General features: G+C 37.2%; 1 protein-coding gene across 2 annotated transcripts in view; it reads right to left on the reverse strand.

Moving 5' to 3' along the window:
• Positions 1-12995, reverse strand: part of WASHC4 (WASH complex subunit 4) — a 55813-nt gene extending 42818 nt beyond the window's left edge. For both annotated transcript variants that reach the window (XM_081249072.1, XM_081249071.1), the window contains exons 1-10: positions 12869-12995; positions 9542-9681; positions 8543-8596; positions 8381-8446; positions 7344-7389; positions 6812-6879; positions 3506-3588; positions 1816-1858; positions 1253-1356; positions 543-663 (exon numbers count right to left, since the gene is read on the reverse strand). In XM_081249072.1, the coding sequence (XP_081105198.1) occupies positions 543-663; positions 1253-1356; positions 1816-1858; positions 3506-3588; positions 6812-6879; positions 7344-7389; positions 8381-8446; positions 8543-8596; positions 9542-9681; positions 12869-12929 (786 nt within the window). In that variant the 5' untranslated portion in view covers positions 12930-12995. The remainder of the gene's footprint in view (positions 1-542; positions 664-1252; positions 1357-1815; positions 1859-3505; positions 3589-6811; positions 6880-7343; positions 7390-8380; positions 8447-8542; positions 8597-9541; positions 9682-12868) is intronic.
• Positions 12996-18069: the final 5074 nt, after the last annotated feature.

Genomic DNA, 18069 nt, shown 5'->3' on the forward strand with positions numbered 1-18069 from the left:
GCTGTCTTGGGCTTCCCTGGTGGCGCAGTGGTTGAGAGTCCGCCTGCCGATGCAGGGGACACGGGTTTGTGCCCCGGTCGGGGAAGATCCCACATGCTGTGGAGCAGCTGGGCCCGTGAGCCATGGCCGCTGAGCCTGCGCATCTGGAGCCTGTGCTCCGCAGCAGGAGAGGCCACAGCAGTGAGAGGCCCGCGTACCGCAAAAAAAAAAAAAAAAAAAAGGCTGTCTTACAAACCTAAATCTAGAGGTTAACAACAAACAAAATGCTTGACACAACTACTCAGATACTAACCCTTGAACAGTTTTATCCTTTTACATAATTTAAAAAACCCTTATAACAAATACAACCAGTATACTATTAATTTCATTTGCTACTAGATACTGATATAACTATATTTTAGTACATTAACCATGTTTTAAGCCTAAGCACTTTTAAAGAAAAATACAGTCACAACAATACGCTATAAAAGTGACCCACTACAATTCTGAGATGGGTCTACTAATATAAGCCCATTTATTATAGCCTGATACAGTGCTCATACCTGAAATATCATTCCATCAAGTAACTGCCCTTCTAGCTTCAGCAAGAACTTTTCAAATGGCTTTAGTTTTTCCTCCTGAATTCCAAATTTTGAAGGGTTGTGATGGACAGATTTCAGTAACCTTGTAGAAAAGTAGGAGAAAGACCTTTGATTTGCCTAACAAATTCTTGTACTGAAAATATTCCCAGAAATCAAAGTTTTATATTTGTATCACTTGTTTGGCTCTGCACGTTTGAAAATTTGAACAAAAACAATCCTAACATATTTAATTTTCTAATCATACCTTTTTATATCATCTTAAATTCAGATATCTGGTGCTCTCTAGATAAGACATTTAGTGAATGCTTATAAACTGAATAAAACAAAATGCCTTGACTTTAAAAAGTTCTGGAGTAGAAAACAAAATAAAACCAAGCTGAGAATAAACAACTATCATTCTTACAGAACAAGGAAAAAAGGAATCTGAGTCCTAAGATAGTCAAATTAACCACTACACTTTAAGAATTAGGATGCTTTATACAAGTATATCATACTCTCCAAAAGCCTACCTGACAAGAATGGTTACTGTCTTCAAAGAAAATCTGACATGAGATCCTTCTAAGTACAGATCTTCAGGTCTCCTAACGGATCTGTACTATTTATGTTTATTTATTTTTTACTAATACACTACCTATACAAAGAGAGTATTTTAAACATTGTAATTGGCTCACCTTTTGTACATAGTCCAGTGGTCTTTCAATGTGATATGATTATCAATAATTTCATCCAGGGTAAGCAGAACCGTTAGCAGCTCTCCCAAGTGCTCATACATAGTCTGTCAAAAAACCTTAAATGATTATCATTTAATCACTAGTTAGAAGTTAAGCTTCATGTGGATTTTTTAAGTTAAACACACTTGGGCTAATTACTAAATTAAAGCAGTGGGTAAATTAAACTACAGATGAAACTGTTAATCCCCAGATGGAACCATCAGCCTTAAATTGGGAAACCCTTCACCCAACATTTCATCCTTAATCGTGATACTGTAGATTCTCTGAAGAGACCACTTGGAGAGTCTGCATTGGGCCAATACTAGGAAGAGTTACACTGATAGTGGGTCAGTAATGCCTCATCAACTTCACAGATGAAAGAGAACAAATGCAAAAAAAAAAAAAAAAAAAAAAGAACTCTTTTAAGAGCCTTGCAATAATTGTTGTACTCCCCAATCATACAAACTCCAAAGTAAAATATACTAAAAATTACAATTTTACAGGTCAAGTTAAATTACTTTTACCTGAAAATGAACTCCAGTTGTCTCTATAATTTTGGGTGCAATCCTGTAATAAAATAACACCCAAGTTAAAAAAAAAAAAAATCTCCTTTTTTGTCACAGTTCATGTTTAAGGAAAACACATAACAGCAGAAGCTCTTGGAATTTTAATACGTATTTATTTTTATTTAGGCTTTAGTCACTAAAATTTACACGACCCAAAGAATTATTATCGTGTTCCACTTTCCCAAGCAGGTAACTTGTACATACAGAGTCGGGGCTCTCCTTGCCTACACCCAACTCCTCAGTGGGTAGGTATATGTCAATATGCAGCCCATGAATAACCTTAGCCATTCAAACCTAAAGGATCTAACTTGGGATGGAGCTAAAGAAATAACAAAACTGGTATTTATTTCTTTCTAAACTATCAGAACTTCTCGATTTTCAACTAGAATCTTTGTTAGCCCACCCAAACTGGCATTTGGGAACTAGACCTCTGTTCAGTTGGATTTATTGCTAGCATTCTCATTCCTACTGAAAAAACAATGCATACAAATGGGATTATACCAAAGTCAAAAGCCCCAGGATAATTCAATTTTACTTCCTAGAGAGTCAATCTACTCAACAGTAAATAAATTAATACTTGTATATCAAAGCATATATAAATATCCCACAAGATAGAATATTTAAAAAATTAAACACAAAATTCAGACAAATTTCCTCTTTCAAGGGCAGCAGTGTGGTAGTGGGGAGTCTCTTTGAATTACACACCAAGTACAGCAGGGGTTGGGGGGAGCTGTGCTCTCATTCATTTCTGCCATGAGGAGAACTTCAGTGAGAGCACAGAACATAAAATAAATAACTGACTGACTGGAAAAACATGAGAATGAGAAACAGTTAACACAGTCTTTCACTTTATAAAGAGAGTTGAGATGCAGCATGGTATAGTAAGAACAACAATGAATGGACTGGTGACCAAAAGAGCAGTACCTAACTTGCTATGGAATCTTGGCAAATAATTCCTTTGGGCTTCAGTTATCTCTCTTCTCATAATTGAGAATCCCTAGTCATATATCTAAACAAAGTTTTGTAACATTATAATTAAGTAGTAAATGGGAAAAATTTTAAGTATACAGTTTTAATCAAATGCAAGATATTACTTTGTGATGGTTAAGAATACTAAGGGCTCTATGAAAATTTGGTCTTTTTCTTGATTTAGGGCAGTGGTCCCCAAACTTGGAAGAGCATTAGAATTACTCACAAAAATTTTTCAGGGTAATTACCTAGCCCCACTCCCCAAGATTCTACAGTTTAAGAAAAGTGTCACATGATTCTAATCCAAGGACCTTGGATTTCCTTTAATTCAGTGTAAAGGAAAGAGGAAATAAGTAGAGAGAACTTGGTACATATACTAATTCTGTATTAGCCTTTTCTATACAATCAGATTTCTTTAAGATTATTCTGTCAACGTTCTCGTTCAGACAGATAATGGGCTCATTCACCATGGCAGAAACTGTCTTACTAACCTATGGATTACACACATCAAGTAGCGTTTAAAACATCATGAGTGTTCAAAGAACGCAGAATAAGTGAATGAAGGAATGAGTGAATAAGTGAGTGAACAAACGAAAAACTTTCAGATATTTAGCTAGTTTAAGAAAAACATTTCCTGCATCTCTATTAAAAATGTAAAAACATTTCTAAAATCCATTACTTGTTACTGATATAGAGGGCAGCCAACTGATGGACTACATTCATCACCACTTCATAGCACCTCGTAACAAAACAAGACAGTTCCTGAAATGACAAGTTGAGTATATGTTACAAGTTGAGTAAATGTCACTACTTCTGACTGAATTTTACGGTAACAATGCTAAACAAAAGCAAAATAGTTTTCTACTAAAAATCTCCAGTTAACCTGCAGAAAGACAACTTCAGCAATCAGTTCTTAATTCACCCCCCAACGTTATTTCTACCTCTTTGCCCCTACAGCATTTCACTCATCCTTCTATTTTAAGTCTTGTTTTCATTACTCATACAATTCCTAACTGACAGAGACTGTCTTATTCCTTCCTTGAACGGCCACTGCCCAGTATGGTGGCTAACCCTCAATTGCTTCTCAATAAATGTCTGCCTATTAAATGAATAAATGAGTGAACATCTGAATGAATGAAGAAGCTCAGAAGCTGCCAGTTTAGAAAGTATGACAAGGAGGGGAAGGGGTCTTCAGAAATCACTCTGAAATAACTTCAAATGTTTATTACCTTGAACCTTATCTATAAACAGGCTTGGCACGCATCAAGTGAAATATTAATTATCCCAGGAATATGTTTGTCATTAAATAGTTAACTCACATCTATCCTAAAATATTTAGAACCTAATTAAACCTATGGCTGCTCTAAACTGTAAGCTCTATGAGGGCAGAAATTTCTGTTGGTTTTGTGCACTGCTGTATCCCAAGCACCAAGAACAGTTTCTAACATATGCTAGGCTCATAAAACATTTGTTGAATGTTTAAAAATGGAATCATATGCAGCTGTTAGATCCACAATTTAAATTTTTTGAAAGTGAAAATAATACATTTCAATTTTATTTAAACAGCTCTAGTTTTACATTTCTTATTAAACTTCTAAAAGTCTAATAAAAGCAGAGGAAAGAACAGAAAATGCAGGACAAATAGAAAGCACAAAACAAAAAGGCAGAAATAAGTCCAGATACATAATACATTATTTATATAAGACAAATAGAAACAGAATTAACCAATTAAAACACAGAAATTTTCAGATTGTATAAAAAAGCAAAATCCAGATAGATGCAGTTTTAAAGAAACACAACTAAAACATAATGACACTGTAAGGCTGAAAGAATAAAAAGAATTTAAAAAAAGAAAATGCTAACTAAAACAGAGCTGGGGCCATGATATTAATATCAAATAGATTTTATTAGCATCACTATAGCTAATGACCATATATGTAATTATATATTATATACATAATTATTATCACAGCTTAAGAAGGTCACCACACAATAAAAGATTCCATTTACTGGTAATTATGAACAATTATAAACTTGTATGCACCAAATAAAACATCCTCAAAGTAAGAAATGCAAAATTTGACAAAACTAGAGAAACTGACACATTCACTTCAACCTTGTAAATTAACATTTCTTAGACTCCTGCCCAGCAGGCTTCCTGTTAGGTTCTGCCAACAGGTGGCATTAAAAGCAGACTAGAAGGCAGGAAATGGACATCCTTCCTATCTCTTGCTGTTTTTATCAACATAATCCAGGCAGGAGCAGTTCACCCCAGCAATGGCAGCTTGCCCCAGGCTCCTGCTTCTTTCAGCACTACAGAACCAATCTTCAATTTTAAACTCTACCAGCAGCAACCAGGCAGCACTGCTTCCTCAGAGGTATGATACTAATTCCCTAGGGCTCCTCCTCTTACAGCTCCCAGACTCTGGCAACCTGAACCTTTTCCCTTTTTTACCCTAGATGTAGAGGTGATATCTGCTTCCTCTGGCTTACCTCACTGTTTTTTCTTTCAGCCCTCCAATTCTTATGGAACCAATTCTCTATATTAAATCTCCTCTATTTTTTTCTCTTTCTTTCTTTAATTGAAGTATCGTTGATTTATAATACTGTTAGTTTCAGATGTACAGCAAAGTGATTCAATTATATATATTTTTTCAGATTCTCTTCCATTATAGGTTATTACAAAAGACTGAGTATAGTTCCCTGTGCTATACAGTAAATCCTTGTTGTTTACCTATTTTATGTGTAGTATTGTGTATCTGTTAATCCCAAGCTCCTAATTTATCGCTCCCCACCACCTTCCCCCTTTGGTAACCACAAGTTTGTTTTCTATGTTTGTGAGATTGTTTCAGTTTTGTAAACAAATTCATTTGTATTATTTTTTAGGTTCCACATATAAGTGATATCACATAACATTTGCCTCTCTCTGTCTGACTTACTTCACTTAGTATGAAAATCTCTAGGTCCAGCTCTGTTGCTGCAAATGGCATTATTTCACTCTTTTCTATGGATGAGTAATATTCCATTTTTGTATATATGTACCACATCTTCTTTATCCATTCACCTGTTGATGGACACTTAGGTTGCTTTCATATCTTGGCAATTATAAATAACGCTGTATCACTGGGGTGCATGTATCTTTCTGAATTAGAGTTTTTGTCTTTCAGAATATATGCCCAGGAGTGGCATTGCTCGATAATATGGTAGCTCTATTAAATCTCCCCTTTTGAAATACCTCATGTGATCTGTTTTCTGGACTGAACCCTGACTGACACATACCATCATAGAGGATAATTTCAACAAAATGCTCTCAGTTAGGTAAGAAGACCAAAAAAAGTAGTAAAGATATAAAAGATTTGAATATTGTAGCATGCTTGATTCAATAAAATATATTAAATCTTATATCCAACAGTCAGAAGGTAAGTGAGATTATGAGTACTGTTTCCTTATCTCCAATTTTTGCCTTTGTCATATTATATAAGCATTGCTTTTATAACAGAGAAACAAAAGTTATTCCATTCTTTTGATAAACCAAACGACCTAGAATAACTAAAACTTTGCAGTGATGAAAAGCATATCTAAACTGAAACATCTGGTTAGAAGCATCATGTGCTGCTGCTTTTAAACCTCATCATTGCTCACATAACAGCTTAATGATCTCCATTAACAACTTTTTCGAACATAAAGTATCTTTTCCTACCAGGTACAAAATTTAAATTATTTTAAAAGGCATGGTGATAAACTGTCCATAAATGAAATTATACCAAGAAACTTATTTTGATAGCTTATCTTACTAAAAATGCTATGAAAATCTTCCAGGAATTACAATCTCCTTAACTATCAATTTAATCCATTGCCAACTAAGTACCTTACCCTCACAGTACACGTTCTTAGCATTTGAAGGTTTCATAACTCTTTTCTGATTATGTGTGATTTACTCAAACTTTTCAAAGAAAAGGCTCAATAAAAAGTAAAAACCATTTACCTGTAAGAATGAAATAAATCTCCCCATTTGAATTTGGCAATCACCTTCCACCATGCTGGAATCTGTAGCTTTAAAAGGCAACATGAAGAATATTTCAATTTTTTATTTTAATCAACACCAAAAGAAAAATTGTGATTTTTATTCATTAGGACATCTTCTAATCTGCATAGTATTGAAAACAGAATTTTTACACTGAAGAGAAAAATGAAACAATCATTAATCACACAATTAAAAGTAACTATCTGTTTCACTATTTAATGAATTCAAGGAAAATCCTCATCTAGCTACAGTGCTTTGTAATTTATAAAAATATCAAAATAAATTCATACAGAATTTGCTGCTGCTTCATCACTGAGGTTTTTTTACCTGTTTACCAAACAAAAATATAAACCGACAAAAAATCTGAATGTTTATTTTCTCACACTAATACTTCACATGATCATGACAGTCCTAGAATTGCCAGTGAACTTTTTGTTCATTTCAATCGCAAAAAAAGCATCACAACATTACAATGTGAAATTTTAAAACTTACCTCCTTCTCCATAAAACAAGAGACCATTATAAAATTTAGTTTCAGCCTGTTTAAAAAAAATTAAAATAATTTTATAAGGTTGCTATTTTGTTTTTAAATTCCTAAGCTTAGTTATCCCTATTTAATAGTAAGCAGATGACTACATCACACACATAAATTCACTTAAATTCAAAAACTGCTTGCAATATAGGTACATGTAATTTATCTTTAGAGTACCAAAGATATTACTGATACTCAACCTTATTTCTTGATTTCTTTAGGCTTTACTTTGTCTTATCTGACCACTCTGTAATTTCCCACATCCTCCCACTAGTTCAGGAGAGAAAAAGCAACCACATAGTATCAAAAAGGTAGAGAAAAAAAGATAAAGTTTACCATCTTCTACCAGAGTTTTAATGGCTCATGGGTGAGGAAACACAGAACATATTAAAAATTCAAAGCTTTAAAAAAAAATCGGGCCTCCCTGGTGGCGCAGTGGTTGAGAGTCCGCCTGCCGATGCAGGGGATACGGGTTCGTGCCCCGGTCTGGGAGGATCCCATATGCCGTGGAGCGGCTGGGCCCGTGAGTCATGGCCGCTGGGCCTGCGCATCCGGAGCCTGTGCTCCGCAACGGGAGAGGCCACAACAGTGAGAGGCCCGCATACCGCAAAAAAAAAGAAAAAAAAAAAAAAAAAAAAAAGAAAAGAAAAAAAAATCAGTTATATCCAGAAAGCCATTACATATGACAAGTAACACAGAAGGAATGCAGACCCAGACTCAAACCATTATTACCAGTAAAATGTTAGGTGAGTGACGCTCTTTTAGCTTCGGTTTCCTCATCTATTCCTCACGTACCTCCTGGGTGGTTATTAGCATTAACGGGGTTAGCATGGTGTTTGGTACACAGTAAACACCCAGTGAATGGTACTCATTATTACTACTATTATACATATACAGTTCATTCAGCATTCACTAAATATTTATGCACACTGTACACATATAAGCACATATTTGCTTTTAAATCATGTTTTTAATGTCTTAAGAGTACAAATAATTACCTCGTATTTTAATTTCTTGACTTCACAACAAAGTGCAGCATAAACAGTGATGACTTTGTTTAAGACCTAGTTTCATGAGTAAAAACACAAAAGGAAAAAAGCAAATTATAGCAGATAACTAAAGCATTTTAAAAATAGATTTTTAGGTTTAGGAATCGGTACCTTGTTTTCAGTCTTTATGAGTTCCAAAAGGGAAGACTGTTCATAAGGCAAAAGCTGTAGAAACAAAGGAAAATAAAATTTTTATAATTTGAAAAAAATCATGAAAATTCTAAGTACACAAACTGAGACTATCTCTCTTCTATGAAAACTTGTGTTCAACCCTGTACTCAGCACTAGCACCACACCAGATGGGCAGTGACTGCTAATGGCTATGGGATTTCTTTTCGGGCTGGTGAAAATGTTCTAAAATTGACTCTGGTGATGGTGGCACAATTCTATGAATACAGTAAAAACCAAAGAATTGTACGATATACGGATTACATCTCAGGAAAGCTGTTATTAAAGTAAGTCAACATGTGACTTAGGACAGCGTCTAGCACATAATAAGTACTCAATAAATGTCAGCTATTACTTACGCGCCAACAGTTTCAAAGATAAAACAAAACAGAACTACCTCAAAATGGAACAGAACAGGAGTGACTTATTTTATATCTTTAAAAAATCACTCCCATATTAAGGTCCCCTAAATAGCATAAGGGAGCTTTTGGGAAATCATAGAAATATTCAGCATCTTGATTGGGATATGAGATACATGGGAATAGGTGTTTGGTAAAATTCACTGAACAGTATTTTAAATCTATGCATCTCACTGTATGTAAAATAACCTCAATAAAAAAAACAACTAAAGTTTCAATATGCTATTCCAATCCTCTTCATTTTCTTGATAATGAAAAACAAGTTAGCTCAAAGAGTTGGAGTTCGTGTCATTCTCTGACACTAAAGACTTCTGAGTTTGTGTCATTCTTTAAAAAGGAAAACAAAAACAAAAACACATGCATGGCTTAGAGGAAAGGAAATTAACCATTTTTCTCCAAGTTTATTTTAGTTATTTTAGATTCCAAACAATAAAAATACATATCCCAATTTTGAAAACTGTTTTCAAGATACAGTATGTCCTTAAAAAGTATACATAAATTAAAAAATAAAACAAAATCAAACCTTTAGTGCTATAGGATCAAGATTGAAATCCCAAACATCTCCAATTGAATCATCCAGTGCGTCCTCAATTCTTCTCAATTGAGAGGTATACTCCTCAAGAAATTTCCCATAATTCTTAAGCTGGACTTCAGCATGAATTTCTAAATTTAAATTTTAAAAGTTTGTAATAAGTATAAGTAATGAATTACAAGACATTTACTTCAAATAATCTCAAGTCACAGCAAAGTAGATAGTAAGCATTGTTAATGTATCACTTCGGAATGTCTGAACTTCTTGAAAATAAAGTTTTAAAGTTAAACAATAATTGAACTTTCAATCTTTTCCAAATAGATACGATAATTGTAAAAAACAGTAGATGTTACCATTTAGATATATCATCTTAAAACTGCAACTTTAAAATACTATGAAAAAGTTACTATACCGTTTACTCCAAAATCTAAAAAATGTGAATAATGTCTTAGACAACTCAATGTCCTGATTCTATGTTTTAGTCATAAACAACTTTTTTGTGCAAAAAAAAAAAAAAAAAAAAAAATCATGACCTGATTTAGGTGCAAAAATCTGTTGTCATAGAAGCCAAATTTTAAAATGTAATGCTTAATTACACAGTAAACTATGTCTAAAAATACACCTAAATATTGTTTTTTAAATGGTTTTAGACCTGCTTCATCATATTATTCCTGTAATGCCTCAAATTTACCAAGATATTTTGTTTTAATTATTTAACTATGATAATAGAATTGGAAAAGCCACTAAAGGACAATGAGTACAGAATACTGTGCTGATATTTACAGAATTTACACATTAATAGATGACTCCAGGAACTCACTGGAATAAACTGGACAATAAAAGTTTGCCTACTCAGCAAAGTTAATGACAGTAAATATTCCACCTTATTAAACACAAGAATCCATTATTCATTCCAAAGGCAGCAAATTCAACTCCAACTCAGTTTCTTTTATTGATGTGAATTACTTTATTCAATCGCTGTCTTCTAAAAAAAAGTAAAAATTTTCTCTCCTCAAATTATCAATGCCAAGCAACTCTAAGATAAGGTGTTCTAATTCATTAAGGATAAAGACCTAGCTTCACATTCTCCCCTATTTTGCAACTAATGCTCCAAATCAGGTGAATCAATTCGTTCATCAAGGTTCCCATCTCATTATAGTATTAATCTAGGCAATTCAATTCTGGAAAACAATTTGTCTAGATATGATTCATATTCCAAAAATTAATGAAAACCAGGCACAGAGAAGAGAGGTTCTCTCTTCCCTACAGCTTAAATTTTAAAAACTGCATTAAGATTCTCGAAATCCCAGGTACATGTCTAATTTTCAGTTACATGGGAAATGACCAAAGCTGCGTTTAAACAGCAAATGAGTTCTTAATGGCAATGCTAGAAAAACATGCCAATGAATTATTCATTTAGTCTGTTTGGAAATTCATAAAATAGCAGGCAAGAGAAAACCTGTAATAACATTAACGTTCCTTGCTGATAAATTTTTAAATTGGTAAAAGTTAAAATAAAAAGATTTGAAATAAGAACTCCATAATGATTCTTCAAGAGTAAAAAATGCAAAAACTATTTACATGCTTATCTCTTCCAACAGACTTAATTCCTTGTTTTATCTTTGTATCCCTAATACCTACCACAGTTCCTGGCATGTGGAAAAAGTCTTTTGAGTGAATCAGATCATTCTGATTGAACCATTTTTCAAACCCAAAACATATTTTCATTCCAATATTTTGCAGATACTAAAGTAGGGAACCTCTGTCCATAAAACTTCATACATGACAAGGTGCGGTTCACTTTAACAGTAAATACAGTTATCGTCTCTGTAAACAAGTTGAAAGATTCAATACCACTAGGACCATTTTTTCATGCTGCATAGGAGCTTATAACTTATGGAATGTTTTGTGAAAAACTGCTAACCATCCTGAATTAAGCTCATGCTTCTCTGAGAGGTTAATAAAACCTAATTACATCTAATGTGCCTGACTTTTGTAAAATTATGCAAAATTTACACGTAATTTTTTAAAATAAATTTATTTTATTTATTTATTATTTTTGGCTGCATTGGGTCTTTGTTGCTGCGCGCAGGCTTTCTCTAGTTGCAGCAAGCCGGGGGCTACTCTTCTTCGTTGCGGTGTGTGGGCTTCTCATTGCAGTGGCTTCTCTTGCTACAGAGCATGGGCTCTAGGCACGCGGGCTTCAACAGTTGTGGCATTCAGGCTTCAGTAGTTGTGGCTCGCGGGCTCTAGAGCGTAGGCTCAGTAGTTGTGGCGCACGGGCTTAGTTGCTCTGCGGCATGTGGGATCTTCCCAGACCAGGGATGGAACCCGTGTCCCCTGCATTGGCAGGCAGATTCTTAACCACTGCACCTCCAGGGAAGCCCTATGCCTAATTTTTAAAAATTACATTCACCTTTTGAGAAAACTACATTAAAAAAACAAATTCACAAGCAGTATGTTCCAATCTCTCATATCACCTACACAGATTCATATCACCAAAGATAAAAAACAGATCACCAATTTGCATTCATCTTAGGTAAAGTTTCACTGAAATAGTTTGGCCTCTAAATTTTGCTGCGTGGAACTGAATTTGCTAGGTTAAAATGAGACAATCCAATTTTATTAAGTAAAATCGGAAGCAGATTTGCTGTAATTTCTGAAACCTTTTTAGGTGCGCAGGAAACTACAGGACATCACTTTTGAAAAATACCACTTAACGTAAATAAAAGGCATGGGAGGAGATAAACTTGACATTCACGTGTTTTTTTTTACCGCGAAATGAGTTCTTTTTCGCTATCTTCTAGCGAAGATAAGCATATGAATATGAAGGTAAAAACACTCAAACTTCCAAAAGTTGGTTTGGGAGGAAAACGAAGAAAGACAGGAAACCGAAACAGGAACCCGAACCTCAGCCTCACCTACAACTGCACGCTCTGAGGATCTGGCGAAAGCCCCGGGCGGCCAGAGACAAGGCAGCCTCCGCTCCCCGGGTTGCGGGCCATCCCGGGCGCGCCCCGCCCGAGCCCCCGGCTGCACGAAGTGGACGCCGCGCCCCCCGGGCCACAGAGGGCTCCCCAGGACAGTCACCGCCCCGAAGGCCGAGCCCTGGCCGGGCCTGACCCAGCATCGCCGGGGATCCCAACCCAGAAAGTTAGGTTCGCGAGCGCGTCCCTCTCACACCCCTAGGCGCAGAAAATGTCCCGAAGCGGACGGCTGCGCGCCGACAGCGACGCAGAGCCCTCCCGCAGGAGCGCTGCCGGGGCTGAGGCGGGCCGTGGAGCGTCCACCCGCAACCCTTGCCTGCCGCTCCCTTACTCTGTGAGCCGTCGTCAACGCGGTCGAACTCCCAGTCCGGGGACAGAGTCTCCACCGCCATCACTCCGGTGCCTCCCACAGTCACAGCCCCAACCAGCCTTGGCGACGACGGCGGCCTCACCCGGGCGGCTGTAACCGCACGTGACTTCCGGCTTCAGTCCCGCCCCCGCTCGCGAGGGCCTGCCGGGCTCGTTGCCCCTGCGGGTCGCGGGGGCCGCTGGGAAAGCGAGTCCTCAGTGGTGGCTCGAGGAGGCTGCCGCGGCGCCGGCGGTGGTCCTCGCGGTGTCCTCCCGTTCCTGTTTGGGCCTTGCCACCGTTCAGTTCACTTTTCACGCCACATCAATACCTTCAATTTCGCTGTGCTGTCTTCGGGCCATTTTTAATACTAGGAGAAGTGCTCCCTCAGTCTAGCCTAAAAAGGGCAAAATTGATGGGATCGGGGCTCAGCAGACGCGGTCCTCTAGGACGTCGCCGTCCAGGCGCTTCTTCCCAGAAGCCCGTTTATCCCACGTATTCCCGGTCGTCACCGTCCGACCTCTTGTTCTGCACTCCCTATGCAGATTGTTCTTGAGAAAAAAAAAGCCGTGTGCAAGAGGAGGAGTTACTTTACGAACACCTTAAGCGAGGAATTTTACTTCTCTGCTAATCTTGCGCTCACCGGCTCTCTACCCACCTCTTCTTAAAAAGGCAGGGGGAAAGAAGAAGCGCTGTTTAAGTGGGTTCTAAAAGCCGCCTACCTGCTAACTGGCTTTTCGGTGAACAAGGATCTGTGTTACCCAGTAAGGCTACATGTTTACAGGTATTTGCACAGCAGTGTTCATTGCTGCATGGTTTTTAATAGATACTAGTAAGAATCCAGGTAAACGTCCATGAATAGGGAGTAATTACATAAAGTTTAATATGTCCATAATACGAAATGCTAGATAACTGTTAAAAGAAATGAAGTAGGTTTATAGAGACATGAGAAACTGACAGGAGAAAAATGTGTATTTGTGGTTACATTTGTATTTTTATATAAACGTGTACTGGCATGTGTGCATGTAGATGCATAGAAAGAGAACTCAGATCACACCAAACAGGACAGTTGTCAACTGGAAAAGAGTATGTGTTGGTGATTAGAAAGTGAATTTTCAAGTTTTATTGTGTCTACCTACATGTTTTTAAATCTTTAACAGTGAGAATTTATGAAGGTCTTCTGTAGTCTTAAAAAGGACCAAAAATAGCTAACTTAATCAAAGCTAGTAAACGGCCTCTTGAAGAGCATTCCCTGAGGCCCTTGAATCTGCAGTAGGTCAAATATTTGAGTGCCCACTAGGTACCAGGTACCATACTAGATGCAGAGATTATTATGAAAAAACAGACAAGAAAGGTGGATCCCACCCCTATGGTGCTTGCAGTCTTAGTGGGCATTTTAGAAAGGAAAAAAGAAAGGAAACTTGAAAATGACAGGTAACATCAGTGCCTCACAGTTGGCAGACATTTTTCCTTTTACTTATGTGTGATCGTGAGTTTGACTTCGCTGTATTCTTCACATTTGTGTTAATCACTGTAATTAATCTCCCAATAGCTCATTATGATACATTGAAATTACAGGTCAGAGCAATTTGACTCTGCATATCCACTAATCTATTAAATCAGTGCAAGAGGCAGTGTCGTGTAATAATCAAAAACACAAGTTTCTACAGTCAAATTGTGTAGGTCCAAATCATAGCTCTGCCACTTACTAGCCATGTGGTTTTGGGCCAAGTAATTTAACCTCTGCTTCAATTTCCTCATTTGTAAAGTGGGAATAATAATAGTAAACTCCTCATAGGATTGTTATGAGGACTAATTTAGTTCATACATGTAAGAGGCATAGAGCAATGCCAGCCACATACTATAGAAATGTTTGCTGTTCTGACTCATCATATCCTTAATTTTAAAAGAAATCTCAGGGATTGCCTGTATTTTTTTAACTTTTTATTTTATATTGGAGTATAGTTGAGTAACAATGTTGTGATAGTTGCAGGTATACAGCAAAGTGACTCAGTTACACATATACAGGTATCTGTTCTTTTTCTAATTCTTTTCCCATCTAGGCCATTACATATTATTGAGCAGAGTCCCCTGTGCTATACAGTAGGTCCTCAGTTGGTTGTCCATTTTAAATATAGCAATGTGGACATGTCAGGGATTGCCTGTCTTCAGGTTACATATCTTTAAATCAAATTCCATGCCTAGAATTTACAATTTTATTAGAGAATTACAAGTTAGATACTAAATCTAAAGCACATTCAGGGACTTCCCTGGTGGTCCAGTGGGTAAGACGCCGTGGGGGGCCTGGGTTCAATCCCTGGTTGGGGAACTAGATCCCACATGCATGCCTCAATGAAGAATCCGCATGTTGCAGCTAAAGATCCCACATGCCGCAACGGAGATCCCATGTGCTGCAGCTAAGACCCAGCGCAGCCTAAATAAATAAATAATAAAAATAAATGTTAAAAACGGTCCACATCCTAAATAAATAAATAAAGCACATTCACTGTAAACTGAAATGTGCTATCTGAAAGTTATTTATTACAATAGATGTTCTATATTTCCCAGGCCTAGGCTATCAAAGGCAAATAATCATTTTGAAAACTTAAATATCCTTCTTTCTACTTTTCTTCATTCTTAACAGTACTTTCTGAAAGGCAAGCTTGGAACTAGAAGGGGAAGTATTGTGCTATTTTGAGAGCTTCAGAGAACTTTAGAACAGTTGCCTTCAGAATGTGCCTGCCTTCTGGCACCTTGCCTTTAACCCTTATACCCACAACTTAAGTACCAGTTTATTCTGTACCAAAACATAGTGAGTGTGTGTGTGTGTGTGTGTATAAAACAGTGCTAAGGTCTTGGTGAACTTGTTTCTTAATATACATTTAAAGTATGTTTCCTACAATAGAAAATCTATGGTAATAATTCACTAAAGGCATTTCTCTTAGTAATTTGTCAGAGTCCTATGTGTATCTGTCAAAAAGATACCTAATATGGTAATTCATATATCTCTTTACAAAATAATCTCTCACCTGGACAGGAGTCTGAGTCTTCCTAAACCTATCATGACAGATCTTTCCTTTGCATTGTCCACACCACTGAGTGAAGTTTCTCAAAACCTATCTGATCAGGGAATGCCCCACTTTAAGTCCATCAATGAATTCCATTGTCCTTGGCATGGAGTTTACACTTCATAGGATGGAATACAAGGCTTTTTTCCAATCTGCAACAGAGACCGTATGGCCTGCAAAGCCTAGAATGTTTACTTGTCTAGTCCTTTACAGAAAAGATTTGCCAACCCCTGGTCTAGAATCATACAGTTATACAAAGTCTGTTGTGAAAAACAGCAAAGTCTCACCCATCCCCTCCCCCATTTTCCTGTCCCCAAAGGCAACCACTTCTATCTCTTTTAGTTGATTATTTTAATACTTACTTCCATTTCTCTAAATAGCATGATGACAATATTCTTTAATTTTCAACTTTGGGAATTATATATTGTCTTCCCACTATGGGAGATGAGGATGTAACTATCTTTATTCCCTCACCCCACCATCCATATCTCTGCCATCCCACGCTTTTTCCAATATAGTTATATAATAATTTTGGTAGATCAATATTCAGTGTTATGACTCTATTAACGCAACTCATAGTTGAACCATGTAGTAGACTATGATATTTTTTCCATGCAAAGCTTTTTGTTTTTCCTGGAATAATTATTTTGGGTTTTTTTTAATGTTGTTTGCTTAGTTTTGTTTTTACCAATTCAACCTGAAAGTCTTCACCAATTGTCTAAATATCCTCTCAGGATGTTCAGATGCCTGAGGTGCTCCATTAATTTCATCATCCTACAGACGTCTCCTAGAGCTTTCTAGCTCACTACCATCTGGACATTTTTATTAAGTTCAATATTCATTAAATTTTTTTCTTTGACACAGTAATTATTTGTATTGTGCTTTTGAATGTGTTTTTCAATTTCCAAATGCATGGGGATTTTTGATTTATCATTCAAAATTGATATCTAACTCAAGTTCATATGGTCAGAGATGATGGTCTGTGTGATATCGATTCTTTCAAATATTATGAGACTTCCTTTATATCCTAATTTGTAGCCTAGTAAGGGGTGAAATGAGAAAACGGATGTGAGCCTGAAAAAAAAGAGGTGTTCTTTAAATATTGAATGCAGAGTACTATGTTCATCAAAGCAAACTTCTTAATTAGAGATACAATGAAGTTTTGTTTCAGCCTCCTGATTATTCCAAAAATCTGCCATTCAGCTGGGTTTTTGGATTCCTATACTCATGGATGACCAACGATTATGGGATCACGTAGGTTACCATCATACCTGATTCTGTGAATCCCGGATTGCACTGAGCACTCCAGCCCTGTGCCTCCATAGTATTTACTTTGAAATTGTATGTTTGTGTAACTGTATCCCCTGTTAGGCTAGGTACTATTATGGCTGTAACAAATTGCCACAAACTCAGTGGCTTAAAACAGCACAGATTTATTATCTTACAGCTGGGGAGATCAGAAGTCCGACATGAATCTCACCATGCTAAAGTCAAGGTCTTGGCCAGGCTGGTCCCCCCTGGAGACACTGAGGGGAGAATCCCCTTTGCTGCCTTTTCTGGCTTTTCCACGCATTATTCCAGTCTCTAGCTTCTGCTACCACATCTACTAGTGACACTGATTGTCCTGACTTCCTCTTATAAGGACCCTTGCAGGGGCTTCCCTGGTGGCGCAGTGGTTGGGAGTCCGCCTGCCGATGCGGGGGACGCGGGTTCGTGCCCCGGTCCGGGAGGATCCCACATGCCGCGGAGCGGCTGGGCCCGTGAGCCATGGCCGCCGAGCCTGCGCGTCCGGAGCCTGTGCTCCGCAACGGGAGAGGCCACAACAGCGAGAGGCCCGCGTACCGCAAAAAAAAAAAAAAAAAAAAAAAAAAAAGGACCCTTGCAATTACACTGGGCCCATCCAGACAATCCACGATAATCTCCCTTTCTCAAGAACCTTAACTTAATCACATCCACAGAGTCCCTTTAAACAGGTAAAGTAACATAATCATAGGTTATCATAAACATAGGTTTGGAAATTAGGACATAGGCATATTTGGAAGTCTATTATTCACGTCTGTACATATAGTACATCTTTTCTGATAATTCTAATATCTGGATTTATCTGTATGTCTCTAC

The sequence above is a fragment of the Mesoplodon bidens genome (genome assembly GCF_964165515.1).
Source record: "Mesoplodon bidens genome assembly, chromosome: 11".
In the NCBI taxonomy this organism is placed as follows: domain Eukaryota; kingdom Metazoa; phylum Chordata; class Mammalia; order Artiodactyla; family Ziphiidae; genus Mesoplodon; species Mesoplodon bidens.